We start from the raw sequence: 26558 nt of genomic DNA on the forward strand, positions 1-26558 counted from the left end.
CAGTATAGACTGAGAACACACGGACATGAAAATGACACAAAAATGAAGAAAGAAACATTTTTTCTAAAAAACAAAATTATCTTAGATATATAACTTACCCCCCTGTAAAAAAAAAAAAAAAAAGTGTAGAAAAACAGTTCTGAATTTTTTTCAAGCTTTATTTACCTAATTATGCTCGTTTTAAGGAGGCTAAACATTTCCCAGTCTTCCTTTAATAAGCATTTCCTCCTTTCATGAGTGGGCAAAAGATGTGACGCCACAGGAGAAACAGAACAGAGGGTAAAAAGATCAACACCGCAATTACTGGGGCTCCCGCAGGACGTCTCACCAAGAAGGTTTTTAAAAGAATTAGAAAGTTCAACCCCCTGCTGCGGAGCAATGACACATCTGTGGAGAAATGAGTTCTTGCAGGGAAACCTTTCCTTTTTTCAGGGGAGAATAAAGTTGAGTACTAAGCTTTGGTTTTTCCCACTGGAATATTTGTCTCTTTTCTGTCGTTAAGCCATTAGAGCATGATGGGAAAAGGACTTTTTGATTGGCCTAATGGTGTAGGTATTGGCTCCTATAAGACACAGAAAGTGAGGACGCTCAAAGGATAGAGGAAAATAAGCATTGTGCGGTACAGCGCAGCGTGCGCAGCTCCCAAGAACCGTTGCCCTCTGATCTGCTTGTTGATATGTGGAATGGTTGCAATCAATTAAATGTTCATTGTGCTGAAGCAAAACATTTGGGGGATTAGAGAAGTTTTGTTATTGACTGTCTTAGCAACCCAAACACAGAGTGTCTTGTGTTGTTTAAGAGATGTCTTAAATTGGCCGCAAAAGATCTTTATAGGCCATGGAATGATGCGGTCTGTTTTGATAGTTTGTAAAATTGTTCGCTGCAATGTGGTATTAGTGGTTATTTCTAATGTATATTAGTTGTTGTTAATAACATGCAAACTCACTTTGAAAACAGCACAACAGGAAGTTTTCTCTTTGATGGAAACCTGTAGTTAATTACTCATTTCAACAGCGGAACACGATTCCTTAAAAAATAAACATCTACATCAACAAATGCAGATGTTGGGTCGATAAATACGTAGATAAAATTGAATACTTGCTGATGGATCAAATATTTATTTTAATGGATAAATACATTTTTGAACATTTGCATTCTATGTTTATTCACAATGAATTCCATACCACAATGCAGGCTACAAATGGACTAGCAATTAATGTCTGAACATGTCAAACCAGCAGTTAGGACATGATATCTGAAGCTCCCCCTACTGGCCCTTCTTCTTCTAGCTATTAAATCAGAGGAGATGTTCGGTTTGTGTATCACAAACAATTTCTGTTGGTACTGATATTCAGAGATTCCTGTTGTCGGCTACTTGCCCAGCTGCTGAGTTGGCTAAGCCATGGCTATTGAAAAACAGCAGAGCGTTGCTTGTTTTCTTTACCGCTTGGGTTACTGCTTGCTATCACTAATTGAGCAGAATTGCACCCGCTTGCTTGCTTTTCTTGGTACTGTGAAGATGTTTGGGTTACTGCAGCAGATGATATGACTATAAAGGTATGTGAAGCAGGAGAATGTATTAGAGATAAGAAAGTTGTTTGCCATTTGATAGAAATATGCTCGGTTTGATGGCAGTGTGCCACAATTTAGTATAGCGTACAGAAAATTTGCCTTTCTTGGAGGAACAGTAGGGTAAAAAGTAAGAGACCACCTGCTTTTTTTTTCACTGAATATGTACAGTACATATGCAGTAACAAGAAACATTTCTTATTGTTATTAATATTCAAAACAATTGTACTGAATAATATTTTTTTTGTGAAACTTTTTCTTTGATGAATAGAAAGTTTGAAAAATAGAAATCTTTTGTAACATTATAAATGTTACTTTTGATCAATTTAATGCAATTCCTTTAATTAATATTGTCATCAAATTAAAACTTTAAAAATGCTAACAATGAAAACTGTATATTTAAACATTAAAAAAAATGTGAATTTGAAAACAAATAAGAAATGTTTAGAAAGTATATTTTTTCATTAAAATTTTATTTTCAATGGTACTAAAACTGTTTGTTTATATCTAGAACTTAAATTCATTTAAAATCCTATATTTTCAATGTGGTTTCTGACTTTTGAACCCTATGGTATATACATAAAATATACAGAAACAACTCTGTACAAAGTTTGTGGTGTGGGGTCGTCACAGGGCATTACCTCTTACGCTGAGGTATATATCCCTGATTCTGCACCGATCGGAGCTTCTGTTATTAATTCGTAAGCAAACCGTTTACTCAGAGAAGAATGAAAGCTCCATTCCAAAATAAAATCTGCATGCTGGTGGTTTCTGATCTAGAGAAAGAGAGAGAGAGAGCGAGAGAGAGAGAGGGGAGAGAGAAATGAGACAATGGCAGACAAACAGTATAAAACCGAGGGAGACGTTTCACCTGTGAATTGCGGTCATTAAGATGATGGTGAAGATAACAGAAGCAAGAGTTATTCGGAGGTCATTCGCTATGAACAGCTGGACACGGTGAACACTTCTGACCTTGCAGGATGTCTACATCAAGATTCTATGAGTAAACCTCCCACGATGCACTGCACTCACATACTTAATCTGTCTGAAAGATCTCGAAAGGTTCTGCATTTAAACAATAAAAAAGTCCAGCAAATGAAGAGCCTATCTGAAGAATTAACAGCAGCTTCTGGTCAACTTTTGTGTTCTCAGAAATCAATCAAAGCATTCTGAAATCACCTTTAACTGTCTGAAAAAGAAAACGACACTGAATCGCAGATGTAGGCATTCACTCTACAAAGGAAAATTTGGTGCATTCTGGGACACCAAAATAATCTATGATCCCCTTTATCCCTCTGCACATCAGTTCTTCCAGCTTTTCTCTTGGAATGTACAACAAATCCCTATCCACAAAGACCACCGGTTTTCAGAAGAGTATCTTCCCACTTCAGCCAAGCGCTTAACCCTCATACTAATCCCATACGACTGTCTGACAGGTGCTGCTGCTCTGCTACCAACTAACAACTGCATATTCTCGGCACTTTTGGTCTCATTCATTGAATGTAATGCACTGATTAGAAAACAGTTATTGTTCTGTTTGCTACACTGCAGGGATCTATGTGATCACTGTAAAAAATGTGCTTAGTTTTATTTCATAGGGGTAGTTTATGCATAACATTTCTACAGTATGGATTTTGGATACAGTATTTTTAAACAAAAGCACTATTTTACTAGTCAAAAATATTGCAATATATAACACCACTGAATCGACCTACCAACCAAACTAAATTTAGTTGTTAGATCAAATAGACAGCTTTTTAAGGTTTTTTTTTTTTCTGTAAGATAACACTCTACAGTAGTTTCTAATTGAGAATAACCAGTATTATGTACATGTACAATACTATTACCAAATTATCCAAATAATGTTTAGACTAGTTTTACAGTAGATGGGCTATAGTATATCACGTCACTGAACATATAGAATTTCCCAAAATACCTTGTGAAAATGAAGTGTGCTTAATTGTATTGAATGTGCACTTAGGGAACTTCAAATCTTAAAAGTATTATAAAAAACCACTGTCCATAATACAATATTAATAATAAAAAAAATCAATTAAGCGTACTTTAAGAGAGTTAATTTTCATGACTGTTTCTAAATGTACTTTGCAATAATGCCAAATTAAAAGTACTTTTAAAATCGTATGATGTTTTAATAATCTTGTTTTAATTATATTTTAATTATATATATATATGTAATTACATGGCACACAAGCTTCAATAGCAGAATAGTTTCAAAGACACTATTAGTAATTAAGAAATTGCATATAAAGACGTTCTTAAGTGGGTAAAAAAAAATAACTCTAAAGTTCAGCTAACAGCATGAAATATAAATGAATCTATATAATAGCCTACCCTTTCATTTAACTGTAAATAACATGAAATGAAGTGTCCAAAAAAAAAAAAAAAAATAAAAAAAAAAAAAATAAAAAAAAAAAAACACACTTTCAGCTCACACTGAAGTATATTTCTTTACTTCGGTAGTTCTACTCGTTTTAACAGAATTCTAAATTTCAGGCACTCTTCACTACAAGTGTAATTGTATGCAATTCTTATACTTTTGTTTGCTCGGTTCTTATATAATACACCTTAGCCTCCTCACAGTTGTCTTTAATTTGGTTGTTCTTATCGCGCTCCTACTGATGATCCAAATTACGCTGTGTTGTCTTCCATCGGTGCATTTCAGAGGCACAAATTTATCTGAAGTGTTTCCTGTGAAGCATCCATGAAATGAGACAAATAGCTCCATCTTGTGTTAAGTGGCAGGAAGTGTGTGTTACAGTGAGAGCGTGTGTGTGTTTAGAGGCTGGCGTTATCCTTCGAGACCGTATGCCTGCAGACCACAAATCCATAAACACTTCATTGCAGGTCCATTTTGGAAAAAGCAAGCCTGATCTAACTGAGGACAGGGACTCAATTTCCATCTGGCAATTCCAGTGCGGAGAGCACGCAAACAACATTGTTTATTGACACAGACTTGCACGCTGGGTCTCTTTACGTTTCAGTCGGCCCCAAAAGAGACCAAAAATTGTAACTATGAGTCAGCTGTGTTCTGGAGATATTATCAGCACTTAAAATGCTGACAGTGAACGGCTAACAACCCAGTGAGAGCACTAAACTCCGTTCATCCACAAAGAGAAATGGTGCAGGTAATTGTGATATTTACCGAGCACAGTCGTTGCCATCAGCGGAGGTGAGGCTGTATTGGCCCTCCTCGAAACCGCTTAACTTCCATGCCCTGTAGCAGGACGTATAAATATAAAAAACCTTGTGTGTTATTGTGGTAACACAAATTAGAACTACATTATGTTGCTTTGTGGGATATAAGAGTAGTTGTATTAAATATTAATTAAACCAACATTTTCAGAGTCAGTGCAACAGTGGTAACAATTGGTTACATGCAGTAAAATAAATGCAGGAAAAAAAGTTTAGTGATGTAACTTAAATTCACAGTGTGGCCATGTTATAGTTAACAGTTCATAACTATTATTATAAACAATGCCATCAGGGTAAATAACAAAGATTGTTGTGCTGGGCTGAAAAAAAAAAAAGAGAAAAGAAGTCATTAGAGTAGAAAAAACTACAAATTAAAGTTATTCTTGCCGTGCATTCCGGGAACATAAGCATCAGCATAGTATTATGGAAATCACACTATTACTGTAATGAGTTTAGATTACAGTAATGCACTAGACCTGAACTGTTCACAAGTCACAGTGATTGTAACAAAGTACAGCAGCTAGTAGCCATGAACATACCATAAGTACAGGTTAAGTTTTGTACAGTGCACTCCTCCATCCCATCATGCACCTCACAGACTCACAGAATAGAGTCTGACAGGGCCTAAGTTGTAATTAGACTGATTACCTCCCGATAAAATCTCCTGCGAGGTTTCAGAGCCTTTATTCACAGCTTGACTTTTATGAGCATGTCCTCCTAAAGCAAGCATCTCTATTTAGATAAAGACTGGTTGTCAGAACAAGGGGACGCATGGTGGTATTATGTTACAGTTTTATTCACTCAGGCTATCTGCCACACACATGCACCTGTGTACACATGCACATAAAACAATTCCTGCCTGTGCATTCCATAGCGAGAGAAGATTTTTTTTATATACTGATATAAATCCTGCAGCGAAATTTCCATTACTGCAAAAATGTTGAATCGTAAATTCATTATTCATCAGCTTAAATGATTACCACCTCTACGCTTGCAACTGGAGTTCACAGCCCTTCGTCTGAGCGTCTTTGCACCTCATTGTCTGGGTGATCAGAGGAAATGAGTGTGTCTCCCATCATGCCGTGTATCCACCCACAGTGGCAGGCTTTCATTAGTGCCCTGCATGTTTTACTATCAGCAGGCAAAGACAGAACAATTGTCTCATCCTGCACATTCCACAGCCACTGTGTGTGTGTGTGTGTGTGTGTGTGTGTGTTAAAGTACATTGAAACAAAGCAGCTATATTAATACCAAGGCTTCTAAATCTATTGGCTGTCTGCGGTATGACTGTATGATGGGCTGTCTATGGTTGTGTGTGTCTCTCTCTGTCTCTCATTCCCTCACCACTGCTCCTGGCACATTCCCGGTCTCCATCTTCCCCTCTATCTTCAACACTGTTGGCTTCGCAGCCCAAATTCCTGGAAAATATGAACTTGTGCCGTCTTGCAGGACTCACACTAATACAAAGGGAGTCTTTTCCAACTGTGTAAATAACTCAAAACAACACCTTTCTTCTGCTGAGTGGCAAAGCGATACACTTAAAGCTGAAATCTCTGAATAGCCGTAGCGAGAGAGCGAGGTGGGAAGCATTGAGCCTTGACCTTGCGCGAAGTGAGCCAGTTAGAACAATTGTACGATTTGTTTAACATCAGTGAAAGGAAAGTGTGACATAAGCTTCATTATGATGTCTATATAAATATCTCAGGCTGAAATGGGATCATATCTCCCAATCAAAACGTCATGTGAGAGTTATTACTGAGGAAAAATGAGAGACAAAGACAAGACTATTGATGCAAACCTTTGGAAATGGATTCTTGCAGGTCTTGAATGTCAGTTTGAATATATTTATTTGTACATTTTATACTGTGTGTAGTCTCACTAAGTCAATTAAAAGTCTGTATGTATATGGATAGATAGATAGATTATATAAGTACTTTATTTTAGAAAGTAAAACAACAACTACTAAATACAACAAAATAACAAGGAAACAAGTTTTTGTGTATTTTATTCAGTGATGAGCAGCTACAATTCTCACGTCCAGTCTTCAGTTTATCAAATCTGAAATCTTCCTTTCAAATGCATTGTGACTAAATATCCGAAATATACAGTTCTGGTATGAATTATTGCAAGATCGCTTTATAAACAGAGGTTTTGAAGAGCAGTAAATAATCTTTCACATCTTTCTGCCATGATTTTTTCAGATATGAGGTTGCGCAAGAGAGATGAACTACAAACTGAAGATAAATAAACAAAGTCTAAGATGAATAGAGCTGAATGCAGTCATTCAAATGACACATTTCATCTTAATTTACATTTAGTGGACATGCTGTCATTTTTCAGTCTCAAGTCTATTATGCTAATGCGCCTAAAATTAATGCATGTGAAAATTATATTTCTCAATGGTCTGTGGTTCACAAGCGCGAACTCCAGATGATACATTGTTAAGGTATTTTCCAAAAATGCAATACATTCCAAACAAAGGACAGGGTGCTTGAGATTAACACTTGATGAAAGTCTCATGGCTGACCCTGTAATTAGCTTGAAGCTCTGCATTCTTTATGTCTGTTTCTTGATATTTCTGTTTTCTGATTTGATTAACTGTATAGACCCCGTAATATTATATTTCAAACATAATGCATTTTATTGACACTGAATTTATTGAACATGGTGCTGAAATGATTTTGATGGCCTGACTTGATTTACCCTCCAGTGAGATTTCCATTGAAAAACAAAAACAAAAAGGTGATAAAACAATGACAATTTCTCATGTGATTATTATCATTAATGATCAGTTGTGATTGGTTTTGAGAACTGTTGAGCAGTGTTAGCATACTAAGGTTTTCATATGAGGTCAACAATACAAGAACTCTTAAAACCCCTAAACAAACTGAAACAAACCACTGAAAATGCAATTCACTAAGGAGCAAACCGATGAAAAATAGTGATCAGTATCAGTAAAAGTGCATTAAAAGCCCCATAGATTAAATATCTCACAAAGATAAGGAGTTTTTACATGTTGCTTCTCTTGCATTTGTTTTTTACCTTTGAGTTTAAGAGTAAAACAAGTTTTTACTCTTTATGTTAAAAGTCCTCAAAGTGCTTTTGAAAGAAAATGACAGGGCATTAATCACAAGAAGTAGTCATGATGATATTAAATGCTTATAAATAACCGTCTGTGTTCCATATCCAGCCTGCTTTACAGAGTGCATGCCAAATATCCTTTTCTTGATGTTCTGTCACTTCAGAGCATAAACAGCCATTACACCATGGCTGCGGTGCTGAAGTGGATATGTTTTCATTCGTTGAGTCTGCACTCTTAATATGCTGTATATGGGGCTGATCTAACAGAAAATACACACAAAAGCCCTCTGATGAGAAGATTTCTGAATGTCTCGACTTCACAGCTGAAGAACCCCTCCTAAATCTTGAGAAGTCCTTGAGACTAGCGGTCCTGGGTTTTCTGAGGGGTGAATCACAAGTCAGACACTCCTCTAGGCTTTCCCAAAGCCTCAGGGTTTGAAATGTGTATGCATGAATCTGGAATGTTCTAGATTCTTTTGTTTGGAACTGCTCTTCTCAAGCCCATTATTCATAAGGGTTCTCGGTTAGTGACACAAACTCAATTCCTTCCTGACCAAGCACTTTTTACACTGGACCACACAGCACCAGTGGAAACGGCAGAGACAGTTCTCCTCCAGGACCACTGTCTCGTCCCAGTGGCCTCGCTCGCAACACAAAAGGTCACATCCGCTCACGTCCAGCGCCGTGCTGTTACACATCCGCCCGCGCGTGCCCAAAGAACCCGTCTTCCGATTGGGCAGGCAGAAGTCCGGCGACTCGGCCGAGTAGATGAGATCTTGCTTATCTGGAGGTTTGATGTTCTGCCCCACTGGAATGAGAGTCTTACCATCATTCCCACCCATCACTTTGGATGCCCCGTTGAAACGCTCGAGCAGGCGGTCGCCCACCTCGCGAAAGTGAGGCATTTTCTTCCAGCAGGTCCTCAGAGTGCAAGAGCCAGACAGCCCGTGACATTTACATTCAGTTCTCATATAATTCTTCACCGCCTGCAGTTCAAGACACAAAGATAGTTCAGTGAGATAAAAGGAGAAGCTATTTAGAAGGAATTTACCCTCTTCTCTCCCCTCCCTCTTTAGCCTCCAGCCACTCGAAAGCAAGTCCGAGAGCTTGAAAACAGAAATTCGTACAGTTCTATACCTGTTGAAATTAACATCTGATAAATGCAGCATTACCATTTTTCTAACTTTAATTCCAAACGAATCGGTGCGGGGCATTTGAGTCCTCTTTGACATAGAAGAAAATCACCATCTGCCAAACATGTCTATATTCCCCCTTAATGCCTGTTTACCAGTGACTGACCCCATGCTAACGGGACCTGAGGCTGTGAGGCAGTGACCTCTGGAAGATGAAGCACTACTGACACTAGTGAACAACTAATCTGAGGATTTGGCCAGTGGCCGACTGATGATGGCTTGAAGGAAACCGTAAATCTGACTTCTTTAGAGTTCAGAATAATAATGAATTATAAAATAGTAAACGAAGATAAGAGTAGCTGTACTTCAAAATGATCTATCACACACATGCACCATAGGTTTCTATTGTACAGTAGGCGGTATCATTGCAGAAATAATGGAAATACAAAAATAACGATTGCTTAAAAAAAAAAAAAAGATTTGCACTGTCTAAAAAGTCTTAGACACACACTCCAGTCACAGTTAAATTGGTGTGTTGAATTGCACACTATACTAAAAATATGAATGAGAAATATAAACACACTTTAAGTTTGGGGTTGGTAAGAATTTTAAATAATTTTTGTCTTTTTTATACACTTACGCTCACCAAGGCTGAATTTATTTATGTGAAATATTATTACAATTTAAAATATTTGTTATAATTATTTTCATATATTTTAAAATGTAAATATTTCTGTGATGCAGCGGTACATTTTTTTGCATCAATATCCAGTCTTCAGTGTCACGTGATCCTTCAGAAATCATATTTAATATGATGATTTGCTGCACAAAAAGCATTCGTTATTATCAATGCTGAAAGTGCTACTTAATATTTTCATGGAAAATGTGATACATTACTTTTCTGGATTATTTGATGAATAGAAAGTCTAAAAACAGCATTTATTTGAAACCTAAACCTTGTAAATGACTTCAGTGTCACTTTTGATAACTTTTATTCATTAATAAAAAAAAAAAAGCAGGCATTTTATAGAAATTACTGACCCCAAATATTTCAGTGGCAGTTTAGGTCTGTCATTACTGTTTTGTTAAAAAGTGTATTATATTATTTGTATATCATTATGTGTTAACACATCCAGTTTATTTCAAAGTATAAAAAGGTTAATATTAATGTAATATTAATTTTGTAACTATTGGGGTGTGTAGTTTAGTGAGATTTTTTATAAAATGCCTGCTCTGCTAGGCACTTTAGTGTGTGAGTGGTTTAGTGGTTTCTGATCACACAGAACAGAACTAAACAGTTTCCATGTTAAATCAAATAACTGCATATCCATTTCAAAATAATTGTGCATGTTAATACTGTAATGTGAAAGCTCTAGTTTACAAAAAATGACACTCCTGTAACTATTGAATGGATCTAGACAGTCAAGTAGGGAACAGAGAGAGAGAGAGTGGTGATGTTGGGAAACTAGTCTCAACTCAGTTCATAGTGTGTTCTCTAGCCTGTGCCAAGTATATTTCCATAACATTTCCGAGCTTTTCCATGCTTGGGCTTTTGAAGTGCACCATCTGCTCATTTAAGCATGACTATCTCTTAAGGGTTGTACAGGCAAAACAGCACACGACTGTGCTTGTATCATCTATGCATCGATGCAAATCTATCCACATTGATATCTTACCAGGAACATTAAACAAAAAACAAAAAAAAACAAACAAAAAAAAACATCTACACCAAACCTGCATGAGGGCGACAGGTACTGAGACTGTTTTTTTTTTTTTTTTTTACAAGAAAATTAAGTAAATTCAAGGTACCTTGCTTTATTGCTGATATATAATAAGGGTCGTGTGAACTAAGAACTAAATACGAGGTTGCATTTACTGCTCTCACAGCACTCTGACAAAGACTCATTTAATTTTTGCCAATATATTTTTCAATTCAATCATACCTTTATGGCAAATCATAATGTTCAGCAGTCATTTCTCCAGTGTCACATGATCCTTCAGAAATCATTCTATATTTATTTTTATAATCAGTGTTGAGAATAGTGCAGCTGTGCTGCTTAATATTTTACTGCGGAAACCATGATGATTCTTTGATAAGCAGAAAATTCAAAAAGGAAGATTTAGAAATCTTTTGTTACTTTTAAAACTTCTTTACCGTCACGTTTGGTTAATTTAATGTGTCCTTGCTGAAAAAAACAACAACAACAACTTCTGAACAGTTGTGTAAATTAACACCTTATTCTTGTTTAATATTCTTATTTAATAGGTCGGATCTCATTTATACCACCACTAAAAGACTGTAAAAAGCCTGTGTAAACTATTTTTATTAATTCATTTTTAATTCATAGCTATATGTGTCAAGATAAAGTTGAAATATCGTACCAGTCGACCGGCTTCATTATTATGAAGGTCTATAAGCGTGCGGATGTCACTCTTGCCCTTCCTCCGCCTGGCATCCATAAACTGCTTGGATTTCTCGTAGCCAAACTCCACGTCGTCTCCACAGCCACCCCACTCCCACTTGACCCCCTCGGTTGGGCCAACACCGGCTAAAGGCGGAGGTGGCCCTCTGCTCCGTGTGGCCTCGCAGCCGCATTGCAGCAGCTCCCCCATGCTGCAGGCCTGAGTCACTGCATGCGTCACACCCGCTGCCGTGATAGCATACACGAACGCCGTCTCTCGGATGTCTGTGAAGACACACACACACACACAAAAAGACATCAAAGAGAGCTTCTGATTGTTGGCCCGGCTGGGTTACATCGAACTCTGATAATTATAGCACTTTAGATATCCTAGCTGCATGGGTTATTTCTGTGACAAGCTAGCCTCATCCACAACGACAGCACTACTGTGGCACAATGAGCCATACGAGGTCATGGCATATCAAACCAGGATAAGCTGCAATGCGAATCAGAGCATATGCTATTCAGTTCTTGTTCCATAATGTTTCAATATGCAAGAACTCATCTTTTTTTAACAAATGACCTGAAATTAAACAAACCCCTGAAAATCAGAGTTCCCATGAACCTAGTAAAATCACTTATCAAATTTGTCAGAGAGATGGAAACTCTGAAAAGTATTAATAATTTTTTTTAAAAAAGCATTAAACACTTTGTAGATTAAATATTTTCTTAAAAAGGAGACGAACAGTTTTTGTTACATATGCAATACAGTTAAAAAGTTTGGGGTCAGTATAATTGTTCAATTAGAAAAGACTCAAGGGACAGTAAAGACATTTATATTTTAATAAAATGTCTATACTGTAAGGTAAAAGGGAAAATGTACTGGTCATTTTCTGCCAGGCAAACTCTAAAATACAACACAGTGCAATGAGTGATTCAAAATATGTGTAGAACAATAGTCAGTATGGAAATTTTCTTCATATTAACATTGGGACATATTTTTTACGGACAGTGTTCTTCATAGAAATTATGTTCTTCGAAGATTTCTATTTATCACAGAATCCTGAAAAAAATCTGAATTTCCACAAAATATTCTAAGCAGCACAACTGTTTTCAGCAACAAGAAATGTTTCTTAAGCAGCAAATGATTTCTGAAGAATCATGTGACACTAGAGTAATGATGCTGAAAATTCAGAATAAATTACCAATTTAAAAATATATTAAAATCGAAAACAGTTATTTTAAATGGCAATAATATTTCGAAATGTTGTTGTTCTTATTTGTTTAAAATATCTTTTTTTTAATGACCTGTTATTCCTGTCAAAAGTTATTTCAAAAGAAAATGACCAGTCCACAAAAAATATTTATTAAAAGCTAACATTTAATAATGTTAATTGAAAACAAATTCTCTGCAATAACAGAAAAGAAAGAAGAGAACAAGAAAAGAATGGAGGGGTTGGAAAGGACAGATGTGTTTAGCAACTCGTAGTAAGGGAGTTGAAAGGCATGACTTTTATCCTGTGTAAACTCTGGATGCAGTGAGCGTGCAGTCACTCCTAAGCCCTGTGCCAATTCTGCATCGCATGATTCAGTGAATGGGATTCATTAAAGCCAGTGAAATGGAATCAGAGCTCAGAGTTCACACACACATACACACATGCAGATATTAATCCCAGCTGTCCATTCACATGCCCACTGTCGTCTTCATACTGTGAAACAATGTGTGTGTGTGTCTTCCTGTTTAGATACATGACAGCACCCCACCTGAAAACACCTGTAGCTTTCTGGCACTCAAAACACCAACCAAGTCTGCATTAACCTAACACTGTTCACTGCATTACTATCAAAAGTGTCCTAAAGAGAAGCAGCCTCTCTGCGACATACACTGCTGATCCTCAGAATGTGTGGGTACTGCTTCATATGTAGCAGTCCCTCTAGGATTTCACGAAGGCAGAATTGTATGCAAAATCAGGCAAACAATATTTGCGGCAGCTTGCATTTTTCTATGCATATTTCCATGCAAAAAAATTCAACCTGTGTGGGGCGAAAAGCAATATTTGCTCTGATATGAGGCAAATTCATTTGAGCAATGGAGAACATAATATTTAATATTTACAAATGATTTCTCCATATCATTCATTCATGACATACACTTGTCTATTGTCTGTCCAATAGTTTTGCTTTCATAAAGCACTATAGAGACTCAGCTGTCTATCCAACCTCTTGTTTATATTTATGTAAGTGCATAGTTAACTAAATTATATAATACTTTAATAATAATAGAATTATATAATGCAAAAATATATTAGTTTCCATAATGCCGTATTTCACTGGTAGATTGACGTCAGACGTATAATAGACTGAAAAAACTATTATGCTGTAAAACAACAACAACAAGAGATATATAAACCCCACACAACCCTGTTGGCATGTTTTGCAGGTCTGTTGTGCATAACTACACAATCTGGTATCTGGTTTCAGTTCAGGATGTCATGAACCACCTGCATGTGTGTGGCAGGAATCACTTTATTAAATTATTAATTGATCTTTTCTGATGCTAGCCGCTATTTCAGAATAATTTCGATTATATAATGCCTACAAATGAGCAGGGATCATAAATCACAAAAACAGTAAAGATATTTTGCCATGTGGTAAAATCATAGCCAGTCAGAATGATTACAACGTGATATTTAAAGTCGAAATGAAATGGAAATTCACATCTATTTTGTAAATACATGATTTAGATATTGGTGTGAATAATTCACCAATGTATATATTATATACTGTATATAACGTATTTGATATTGGATTATAGTGTATATATTGCACGGTATTGGTTGATTTATGCAGAATTTCTCAAACTATTTAGTCCACTTAAACTCTCAGTCCCTTATACCCTCCAAGCTCACATTCATCTGTTGCACCCTTCTGAGTGCAAATGCCCCACCTCAATTTTTTTTTTTTTTTTCAGTATGTACATCACAATACAGAAGAAAATTTGGCACTACTTCTGTTTTATCGCAACATACTGATCAAGGTGTTAGCATGGTCTCATTAGCTCCTGCTGGTAGATGTCCTCACCATAATGGAGCTACCTCCAGGTGTTTTAGACTATCAGATTTTAAACTTTGGATCCTGAGTTACTCTTGGGTCATGTAACGATGGTGAAATCATGTTCATAATATGAAAAACATACATTCTCTTTTTCAATTAACCAGTTTGTTGATTGCATTACTGGCACAGATGTGATGCAGCATGTCTCACCGATCACAGCAGTGTTTGCTTCAGTGTCGGTACTGCTCATGTGATGTAGGCCTAAGCAACAACAAACATGCGGGCAACCTGTATAGCTCAATTCACTTACAAATGATTCTTATCAACGGGTGATGAATGAGTCTCATTAATCCACATGATGAATCTTTCACTGCATGAACTCAAAGGCCCTGTCCCAAATGGAACACCCCCTTTGTGGCCGTTATGTACCCTCGATCCACAGTTCTGCCGAACGTGCGCTGGGGTGAGTTCCGCAGCAGACTTCTACTCGACAGTCAAAGCAGCATTACGTCACGAAAGTGCGGACTCAAGAAGAAGGCAGCGAGGGTTTAGGGTACCATTTGGGACAGGGCCAAACTGAAAAGAATCCATCAGAATGGCCACTGAATCAATATTTGATGCACATACTGAACTGCAAGTTCTATGTCAATGTATCATTACTCACAGCCATCAGTCTGTTACTTTCATGTTTGATGTTTGTCCTAATTTTTATGTTAGTATGTGAAACTCCACTGAAATGGATAAGTAGGCCTAACAAACAAGGAAAACTACCGCATTCAAGGCCCAGAAATGTAGTAAGGACATTGTGATATCAGTGGTAATATTTGGAATCTACAAGAATATTTTTTGCGTCATGGTACTCTTGTGAAAGCGAACCGAAGGCTGACAAGAAAGAGAGGAAATTTTTTAATAAAGCCATTAGTTTTGTTTTCTTTGCACACAGAAAGTATTCTCACAGCTTCATAACATTATGGTTGAACCTTTGATATCACATGGACTATTTTAATGATGTCCTGCTTTCTGTAGGGTCAGAAAGCTCCTGGATTTCATCAAAAATAGCGTCATTTGTGTTCCGAAGATGAACAAAGGTCTTATGGGTTTGGAACAACATGAGGGTGAGTAATTTATGACAGAATTTTCATTTTTGGGTGAACTATCACTTTAAGACCCCCAAAGCACGTAAAACTGTCATCATGCTGGCTTGTGGATAAGATTTATTCCAAAATAACTAGTTGATTTATTTTAGAACAGAGAAAATCCAGACTGCTCATAATCATAATTAAAATGACCATTTCTTAAAAAAATGGAAATAAAATGTTCCAATTTTCATGACTTTTCCAGATTGGGAAGGTAAAAAAAAAATATACATATCCTGTTATTTCCAGAGTCTCCAACCCCATGGGAAACTTTCTATTACCTTAACATTTTTGAAAATCATACATATCATGATCAAACTATATTTTGTAAACAGTGTAACATCCATCATTTGAACTGCTACAAAGACAAAATTTGCCCATCTGGATCCACAATAATTTAATCCAATACATTCATTAGACGGAGGTTGTCATGACAGACAGAGGGTAAAAAGTCTCTTGATTTCACCTCCCTCTCTTATTTTTTCCTCCAAGACACAAATTCCAAACAAATTTTGTGCAGCTGTCTATGCCCAGGCCTGCCTAGAAAAGAGAGAGAGAACTTAATGCCAGAAGGGGCTTCTGTGAGAATTAGCAAATATTTTTTTAATACTCAATCTTTGAGTCAATGAAGCATGAGGCTGCAGGATGAAAAGAGATGAGAAGGCAGGGCCCCTCCAGCGGCTCCACCAGTGCTGACGGGTGGGAATCATTTTGATTGATTTATTTTGCCACCATGTACTGCCTGCATGCAGCGAGGGTTGAGACAATCTCTAACGCTGCACAGATCTTGTTGCATACCTGGGATCCACTTTTATCAACTGAAGGCAACTGCAGCAACACACACACACACACACACACACACACACACACACATCATGGATAATATGAGTAATTCTCACTAATAAAACTCAATTGTGTGGTCTACACCAGAACATGGAGCATAAACACAATAAGTAAATGATGCATTAAAACCAAATGCAAAATGTACCAGGGTCCTGAAGCTTAACCAATGTCACCTTTTTTAAGCGCACTTAGAAAATCCGATTCAGAGTTTGAAAATTTGCTTTCACACTAACAAACTGAAGTGAGCTCTGACGTCTAATGCACTGTCTCAACTCTCAAATATGTCCAAAACTCTTGTGCGCACAAGGGATCCATTACAACAGGACTGGCTGTCCCTTTAAATGATACCACATATTCATGCAGTCCTTCATGCTGAGTACACTGGCCTCTGACCTGTTCCAACAGTGGGGTTTGAAATAAAACGTTCTTGAACAGGACTGAAGAATGCCATGTGTGTTATGTGCTTTGGTTTGTAGCATGCATTAGGGGTTTGAAATGGGATTATATAGAAAAAAAGGAGCATTTATAGTCTTAATGCCTTCAAAAATGGTCTGCCTCCGGGCTTAGAGATGTACTGTTGAATTGTTTTCTGATATAAGCTTAGCTTTTTATCTTTTCTCTTTCTCTTTCTCTCTCTATCCCCTGCTTTTTTTCTTTTTTTCAAATGCACGCCAACTTACGAGTTCAAATGTGAGTTCATAATCACAACTATCAGAATACTGAAGATACCAAACACATCTGCTGAACAAATGGCCTATGTGTGGAAACAAGGATGTTATTTCTGATAGTAAAATTCCATTACAGAATACCAGGGGGATCATGCACCTACTATATGGCACTTCTGGCAATCTTGTTGTCCTATGCTAGACAAGATGTGACCAAAGAAAGAAACACTTTTTGTCTTATTATTATTCATATAAGAGTGAGTCAAAGACATTTTAACTTATTTTATATACACTACCATACAAAAGAAAATAATTGTATTTATTTTATTTAGAATGGATGCATTACATTTATTTAAAGGGAATACTTTTAGATTTTTAAAAAAACAAAACAAAAATAATCCATAATTTCCATAATTATGTTAAGGAGCACAACTGTTTCCAATATTGATAATACATTTTCTCGAGCACCAAATCAGCATTTAAAAATTATATTTGAAGGTTCATGTGACACTGAAGTCTGCAGTAATGGCTTCTGAAAATTCAGCTTTGCCATCAAAGGATTACATTTATATATATTTTTTGGGGGGCAAAAATCATTAGGATATTAAGTAAAGATCATGTTCCATGAAGATATTTTGTACATTTCCTACTGTAAATATATCAAAACTTTATTTTTGACTAGTAATATGCATCACTAAGAATTAATTTGGACAACTTTAAAGACGATTTTCTCAGTATTTAGATTTTTTTGTTCCCTCAGATTCTACATTTTCAAATAGTTGTATCTCGGCCAAATATTGTCCGATCCTAATAAACCATACATCAATGGAAAGCTTATGCATTCAGCTTTCATGATATATAAATCAATCAATTAAAAAAAATGACACTTAAAACTGCTTTGTGGTCCAGTGTCACATATATGCAGCCTTTGTGTGCATAAGTCTTTCAAAAAAAATAAAAAAATATTCCCAGTCTCCAAAGTATTGAAAGGACTGTACATTATATTGAATATATTAAGTGCCAAAAGCTTAAATATATATATATATATATATATATATATATATATATATATATATATATATATATATATGTGTGTGTGCGTTTAAAAAATATTTTAATTTGAATTAGGAGTAAGATTGTGGTCATTCTGAGAATTGAACCTGAGGTAAAACATCAGTAACGTCTGTGCATCAGACAGTGCATGATACCAAACACATTTATTGACACAGACAGAAACAAGAGGTCTTGACAGCAAAAATAATGAGGCACATTCCTGAGGTGACAGGGCAAATTACGCACACACGGCGTCCTTATCATTTCTTGGGTTTCTAATTGGAACCGCATATTGTCTCTGAGAAATTTTAACGACTTCATTACAACCTCAGAGACAACATGTAAGAGCAGCCGGCAGCATTTCCAGCAAATTCTGGCATTGGGAGGCCGCTCCCTTGGGCCAAGAAAACAAGCTCTGGTTTACATGTTTGAATAGGGGAAGAAAATAGCCCCCAGTTATTTAGCAATGGAAGAAATATGTGAGACACTTTGTACAACCCTCTCACTCGGTGCAGGAAGTGAACCTGCCTTAGCAGAGATCTCAGCTCTGACACGTGGTCATTAGAGCCAAGTCTCACAGTAATTGTGGTAAATGCATGAAAACAGAAGAGCACTTAAGCCTCACCTATAGACACAGAGGAATTTATGATTAATTTCCATTTTGTGAGGCAGTCTCAGTGCTCAGTCTAAGATGGGCTGATGCAGACAGAGGAATCATGTTGCAATCCGTGTGTGAACACGTCCACACTGGAGGCCAAATCGTGAACTCTCAGCTCCAGACCTGGATATGACAAGCCTGCATCTCTCTACATCGCTGTGATATGGGCATGTCTAAAGAGAAATCTCATGTGAAATTAGGCAAAAAATTGTACTGACCATCTTAATCTCATACCCTGCTGGCTGAGGGCAGACTATGTTCAGCCAATGTAGCTCCCTCTACAGGTGGCAACCAATTAGACTGTTTAAAAAGAGAAAAGGTGAGCAACATGCATCATCAAATTCACTACCAACATATCTTTAATGATTTGCTCGTTTATATTCATCGGACGGCAAAAAAGATAGACTGTTAGGTTAGGGTTAGTAGAATAAGTTCACATGTACTTGCAAAGTTTCTTATAGTTAGTAGAATGTGGACTGTCAAAATAAAAGCGTTACCAAAGTAAACTATGGCCTAAACTACAAGATGCATTTACACTAGGCTAAATCATGCCTAATGTATCAAACCACCCCTTGAAGGGATTGCAAGAATAAAAAAATAAGTTTCCAAAATATTAGATAATGACAGACATCTTAGCATCAGCACCACTGTTCTGAGTCACAAATAATAGCCTCAACTGAACAACTGAACGTGAAAGGGGAGGGGTTGAACCCTGCGGACGGCATAATAATTGTAGAGGCTATGTTAGTTTATTAGTCTTCAAAGGGCTGAAAAATGTGGCGGATCAATGATTATGCAATTTGGGGATCGTTTTTAGAGAGCAATTTAACACAGAAGAAAGGCACTGAGGTAAACTGGACACAACAGCTGTCCTTGTTCTCTCTTGAACTTGGATCCAGCATGCTGAAATGAGGGCACAGGTCTCTAGGTCTCAGGGCCAGAGTTCATGGCCTCAGAAAGACGTCGCTGACCCATAATCGAGACAAAGATTGATTAACTCCATTAGGACACATGCTCACCTTGCTGGAGGATTTTGCCAAAGTACTTGTTCTGGCTGGTACAGTTCCAGCGTCGAAAGCGGAACTGGTATTGACATTCGCGCACGCCCAGCTTGGCGCCCTTGGCCACTTCATTAACAATCTCCGGCTGGGTCTGGCACAGTTCGGCCTGCTTGCCCGCCAGACGTTTGGTCTTCCTGCAGATGCTGTTCGGGTCCATGACCAAGGGACTCCCCACTGCCCTGAAACGAACAAAGCTTCATCAGATGACTCATCTGAACTACACAAGGTTGCACAAGATAAAGTGCGGTTATCTTCTCAAACCACACGGCACACAAACCACTTTAAATGATGAAGAGCATTATAAATTTAATGTTCTGTTGCTTTACCGCAAGGTTCACATTAAGGTCTGAGCCAATCCTCATTCGTTTAGGGCTTTTCTTGGTTTTTAGGCGTACTCATTGTTCCTTGCAGATGACAAAGAAAATATACAGAAAAAAGACAACTACTAGAGTCAGACACACTATAATGTCAGGGGTAATCGAATTACCCCTTTGAACATAAACAGATAACATTTAAAGCAAAAAAGCTGCATCTTAATTGCTGGGTTTTATCAAAAGTGACGACAGACGTGTGTTTACACTTGAATCAGTTGTTTATTTCAACTGCTAATGGGAGAAGAGGCCTCTGGTCCGAAGCATTGAGCGGGCTGCCAGAGCTTCCCGTGACAGTCGCTATGACGTAATGTGAGAACGGCACAATCCTCCGGTTCTTTCTTTTTAATAACTCTCAGCGTCTGTGATCCATGCAGCTGAAGTCGGTTTTTATCATTACGTTGCTGTATGGGGGAGCAGAGCTCTGTGCGAATACCTCATTGCTTTTCATTCACCCCTGTCAAGGCTAATCTTTCAGACTAATAACATTCATCTGCCGTACGAGTTTGTTTTAAAAAGTCAAACCGACACTCTTGCCAGTCGCCTTCCATGGCGGTCTGATAAGAAATATGAGAGGGGAGATAACAGGCTTTACAAGTGATGCATCCCATCTTGATAGGCCTAATATTTCATTTACATACAACCATCTTTGGACACAGAGCAGCACGAGTGTGTTTTGCTGTGATATATGATTACTTTTACTAAAAGGCACTTGGGATTAATTTCATTACACATTCAAAAATTACATTTTATATACTACATTTATTTTACTTAAGTTTAATTTTTATTAAAATGTATTTTTCTCCATATAACAAATTTTTTTTTTCTGTCTTATTTTTTTTTTCTCACTAGCATCACATCAATCTCAAATGCTCATATTTGCTTTAGTGGTCTAATGTGAGGAATATTCCACATATGTCTGGCCACATGGAGTACAATAAACCCAAATAACATTACATTTTAGATGGCGAGTGTTCCACTGAGGTAAAATAAGTAGACGGTTTGTAGACTTTCTTCTGAATCACACATGTCTCTCAAATCAGTGAAGGTCAGACTATTGTTTTTACAGTTTGACTTTAACCGTGTATTATGTTGCAGTTCCTAATAAAATTACAGGCCAATTGGCACATGCTCGCCAATGTCAAATTTTACTCTCATTCGTCACCTGAAGACTGTTCTTTTTGGACCTCGCCTACAGTAAAAAAAAATAAAAAATTGATATAATATAAAAATGAGATATTATTGCTTAACATTACAGCGTATTATGGATATAACTACTGTAAAGCAGTAATTATTCATCGAAAATACCTGCTAATTTACTGTATTGTTAGCAAGCACAGTATTGTATCTCAGCATCTCTATTAATCTCCTTAAAAATAGAAACAAAATGTTGATCTTGTTAGGAGGCCTATATGACACATTGTTTTGATCACAATAACCCATGTTTAAACCCTCCGTGACTCCAGATTTCCTTTTCATCTTTTGTTATTATTTATTGGCAACACATTTGATCGCATTTATTTTATTATGACAGTCTGACAATGTTTCTCTTCAAAAGTTTTGAAGCTAAGTTTGATTTCAATTTAATTTTGACAGTCTAGCGCCCCACCAGGAAAAGTCTGTGGCCAGTGTCAAGGTTTCCATAGTGCTTAATGGACAGGCATGTAATAAAGCCTCTATTAGTATCTCTCGCAGATCTTGATCTATGACGCACACACCCCTGCATGATAATAATGTGCAGATACAATGTTCTCCTCTGTTGCCTCTGATTATCTGCAAACCTGTGAGCTTCTCAGTGCCAGGATCGCTGCTCAAATAATGGAACCACATTTTACAGCAGGAGGTGTAGACTCGTAAAAGAGCAGACGGTGTTGGAGCGACTCTCCCTTTCCAAGTCCTGTTTCACTGTCAAAAGGGGCAAGGCAAAGCGCTGGCTTTTAAAGGAAAGCTTGAATATCACAAAAGCGGCCCTGGGTTGCATATGTGGTCTTATTATGGCTTGGGTGATACAGAGATGAAGATATTCGTCTATGTCTGATGAACCATCCCTTCCCTGACTCTAATCAAAACCAGCCACGACCAAGACATAACAAAAGACAAAGGGAACATGCCTGCAGAAAGAGTCAATCTGGACATGATGATGACTATTCTAAGATCACTTCTGCCATTTCTCATACAGTGAATCACATTAGGACTTTAATCGGGGAATAAGAATGGCATCTGGCAGAGGAAGACCACAAGTCCTAGAACGGCCGTTATCCGCACAGCTTCGAAGCCACTCTTTCCTGCTCACCCTTTATCTGGTGAGACTCCTGGATGGGATAAGCACGATATGGGGCCTAATCATAACATGGAAAAAGATGTACCCAACTTGTGCAATCAGGAATATCCAAAAACAGCCACACCGTGATGTATGAGAGAGATAATGCAGAGGGGGAGACAGAGGGGAGAACTGTGATTAAGAGAAGTTATCCAAATAATCAGTGCGAACGTACACATGCACATTTATCTTTTCATAGACCTGTTGTCCTCTGCGCCTGCTGAGACCTCAGGTTACATTATGAATTGCATGGTTACAGATAAGTCTCTTCTTTTTTCACTTTCTGAAAGAGCGAAATTCATCCCTACTTAATCCCCCAAGTATGCTGGATATGAAGTCAGTCACTACAGGGCTGGAACTGCACAGAGTGGCTTGGGTTCACTTCTGTGGCGCGTGGCGCAGAGCCATGGCACAATCTCCTCTTGGAGTGTGCCACTAAATCATGCGAGTGGAACCACGGCGCTGCGCAACTCCATCACTACGATGCTGTCTGTCACACGCAGATGGGACAGACCCAAAGTTACGAGAGAACAGCACACGCATGCTTGAGGTGAAACACTGCACGTGTGCCAAACGGGCCAAGCAGCTGTCATCTAATCGTTATCTGATCCATCTCTCAAGGCCGCTTGATTGCCTATCTCTCCATTCTCCAAATGAGATTTGCTTCTCCCAGATTGAACATTGGAGAGGAGACAGTCTGGGACATACTAATATACATTGGTCAGGTCCAATAGGAGACTTGTCAGTGGATAAACAATTACAAGTCTGTCATCATTTATTTACCCTAATGTCATTCTAAACATGTACTTTATGACTAGCTTTTTTTCTGTACAATGCAGATATTTTTTTGAAAAAATCTTTTTTGTCCATACAGTGTAAGCCAATATGAACCAGTGTTGTTGTTTTTTTTTTTTTGGACCCCATTGACTTTCTCTGTATGGAAAAAGAACAGTTCGTCTTTATTGTTTCCGCAAAATAAATAAAGTTATACATGCTTAAAACTACACAAGGATGAGTAAATGATGACAGAATTTTAATAATTGGATGACCTGTCCCTTTTACACAGTGGTCACAGTGGAACTAAAATGAAAAATATGAAATTTAAATACTGTAATTTAATTAAAATGCTAAAATACACATAAAATTGAGGTGTAAGCTAAATAAATCTTTTTTAGTAACTAAATATAAATTTGATTAAAAAAAAACTTATTTCATTGCAATATTAAATTAATAATGCAACCTATTGTTTTATTAAAGTAAATAGTTCTTAAATTCTGGATGATTATAATGATTTTGGATAATTAATTTAACATACATACATTCTCAATTTCTGTTAATAAAAAGCTTAAAAAATAGCTTTGTCATTATTACAGCAGAAGATTACAACGAAAATATTATATGAGGGGATTTTGAATATTGAATTGCATAATAGAGGCCTTCAAGTCAAAATGGTTAAGAAGCACTGCTTTAATAGAATAAGGTGAGTGTGCACACAGATTGGTCACACATGGGCATTTAAATTTAAATGTGGATTGAGAGTGTATTCACACACACACACACACACACACACACAGACATAAAAGCGAGAGGGTATGTCGCGTGCACAGGCACACCTGTCCGACAGACACCTGGCGGGCTGCCAGCACATGACCCCGAAGACTCCAGAAGAGGTGAGGCTTCCCATCTCTTCCTCAAGCACTCAGCTCTCAGCCCCGCAGATCAGAGCACAATCAGAGTCCTGAGAGCCAGTTTATCTGCCTCTGTTTCATCTCCTCTCAGCCTCAGCATGTGAATGGTACACTGTCTGTCAGGACCCTCGGCACAGCCCAGCCCCAGACGAGAGGTTTTTGATGGCATGTGTAGTGCCCCAAAGAAAGCATCATTGTCTCTGCAAACTTTTTTAGACCTCCAGGTATATGATAGAGAGAGAGAATGTGTGTGTAAAAAAGTGTGAGGGGAGCTTTAGGTACAGCTGACCTTTTATAATGTGAAAATGTGAACATTTGATTAGCTAAACAACACAAGGTAATGCGTCATTTTGGTAATGCTCTGTTTAGCAAACAATCTCTCTCTTGTCAAACTTGTGCATTTCAGAGTGTTAAGGGAAGAAGTAGTTTATGATGACACCCACAGCCCGGAGGTCCACCTAAAATTCCAACTCTGACCCCCAATGTGTCTACCTCTGAAACAGAGTACAGCTTAACCCTTAGTAAACCCTTGATAATGGAAGCCATGATCAACAACTTTTACAGAAATAGTAAATTTCTCTGTACAGATTTCAAATGTATTACGTTGTCTATAATGAACTCCTGATCCACCTGTATTTTTTAAGAAATTCATTTTAAAGTTAATTAAACTAAATACTTTTTTTAAATGCCACCTTCTGAATATTTTATGTAATCTATGCAGCTATTTACTGTGAATAATTCATACTTAACATTTAAAAAAAAAAAATATTTTGTGAGAAGTACTCAGTGTAAAGTGCATATTTAAAAAAATGAATAGTTTCATAGAGTGAGGAGCAAATAAGGCATATTTGAGCTGTATAATATTGAAATTCATTTTACGCCTGTAATTCCAATATCACGCAGTATTGGAATGAATGCACTCTAAACAATAAATGTGAAACAGAAACGAAATGCTTTACAGCCTGTTGCCGCAATATAACTTTCATAAGTTACACAAACAGATTTTCATTCTTCAGTTCTTTATAAAACAATCTGTATTATGCTGCTTTACCACTCCAGCAACCAACATACCGATCTGAAGAAAGTATGTTACATGAAGAACTTTTATAACTTCTAAAGAACCATAACCACTCTGGAACACAGCAAGAAGTTTCATGATAAGAAGAGGGGGTTTTGCCGAACCTGAGAACTATTTATTGTTAAGAGTGCCTAGGGATGTTTTTACAGTGAATAATTATGTGATAACCCTGAACGGTGTTGTCATGTTTTCATATTCGATCACCTCTAAACTATCAGTCTGAAGTTCCCCACTAATCCCATTGATCGAGCTTTAAATATGGAGCTTGCAGGAATTTCCAAAGGCGATTGAGCGCGCGCCTGAGATATTACTTACCACCAGAGCCCGATAATGTTGACTGGACAAAGCAGGATAAAGAAGAGGGCAAGTTGCGTTCTGGAAAGTGGAATCGTCATTGTCAGATGCCTTTCGAAGGACAAAAATATGAGGTCTGATGCTGAAGAACTAGTCCAGAGATCAAAGAGGCTTATCCTGGGAGAAAATTTGATAATTTCTGAGGAGATTAAGCACCCCTAAAGAATACACTTCCAAAAAGCACATCATCTGGTGAGGACGAACGAAAAATGCGCTTGGAAAGTGGTCAGCATCTTCATTCTTACTTCTTTGAGATCTTCATCAAGCAAAACAAGATAAAATAAGGGGGGAATCCAGGTAGAAGCGCACTTAGATTTTGAGCTTGATGGAATGCAGTCAAGCCTCCTAAACTTACTAAAATGCCAGAACTTTTAAAAAGAGTTTCCGTTTGGAATGCAAAATGTTCAGTTGCTCTTTTGAAGCGCAGAACTGTAGATCTGAGCGTCATATGCTGAACCTGTGTGCGCGCGCTCTTCTGTGAGTGCTGCAGATCTCATCCTGATCCAAACAGGTAGACGTCTAGAAGGCATTTCGTGCTCCTCTCGTCACGCTTTTCCCTGCCTTCAGCTGGGGACCTTTTTCTCGTGGTGTAAGAAACTCAGAGCTCATCACCCACTCAGTGACGTCGCCCGGGGCTTGAGTCAGGAACCTTGTCATACAGGGAAAAAAAAAAACGGTTCTGATTTACAGTTTCTGGAGGATCAGGTAATACACACATTGTATTTCCAGTGCTGTTTGGCGGTAAATCTGGATAGATAGATATATTCTCATTTACATATACAGTGTATATGTGTGTGTATATTTACTATTGTAGCATAAATATCTTAAGTGAAAAAATATTCTTTGTTAAACTAAATGTCCTGCAAATATCTTTTGAAG

General features: G+C 37.5%; 1 protein-coding gene across 1 annotated transcript; it reads right to left on the reverse strand.

Annotated features, from left to right (window-relative positions):
- Positions 1 to 6779: 6779 nt before the first annotated feature.
- Positions 6780 to 26319, reverse strand: wnt6b (wingless-type MMTV integration site family, member 6b). The gene is made up of 4 exons (XM_026272046.1): positions 25641 to 26319; positions 19827 to 20047; positions 11379 to 11683; positions 6780 to 8849 (listed from the first exon to the last, which is right to left on the reverse strand). The coding sequence occupies exons 1-4, from the start codon at positions 25718 to 25720 to the stop codon at positions 8388 to 8390; spliced, it is 1068 nt and encodes a 355-aa protein (XP_026127831.1). The 5' UTR covers positions 25721 to 26319; the 3' UTR covers positions 6780 to 8387.
- Positions 26320 to 26558: the final 239 nt, after the last annotated feature.

Source organism: Carassius auratus, chromosome 9, assembly GCF_003368295.1.
Source record: "Carassius auratus strain Wakin chromosome 9, ASM336829v1, whole genome shotgun sequence".
Taxonomy (NCBI): Eukaryota; Metazoa; Chordata; class Actinopteri; order Cypriniformes; family Cyprinidae; genus Carassius; species Carassius auratus.

What these genes read in the sequence shown, in the direction of transcription:
- wnt6b (XM_026272046.1), bottom strand. Translation starts at nt 25,720, where the DNA reads ATGACGATTCCACTTTCCAGAACGCAACTTGCCCTCTTCTTTATCCTG. An exon ending in TGGCAAAATCCTCCAGCAAG is followed by an intron (nt 11,684 to 19,826) that starts GTGAGCATGTGT and finishes GTGTCTTCACAG; the next exon opens with ACATCCGAGAGACGGCGTTC. An exon ending in ATAATGAAGCCGGTCGACTG is followed by an intron (nt 8,850 to 11,378) that starts GTACGATATTTC and finishes CTTGAACTGCAG; the next exon opens with GCGGTGAAGAATTATATGAG.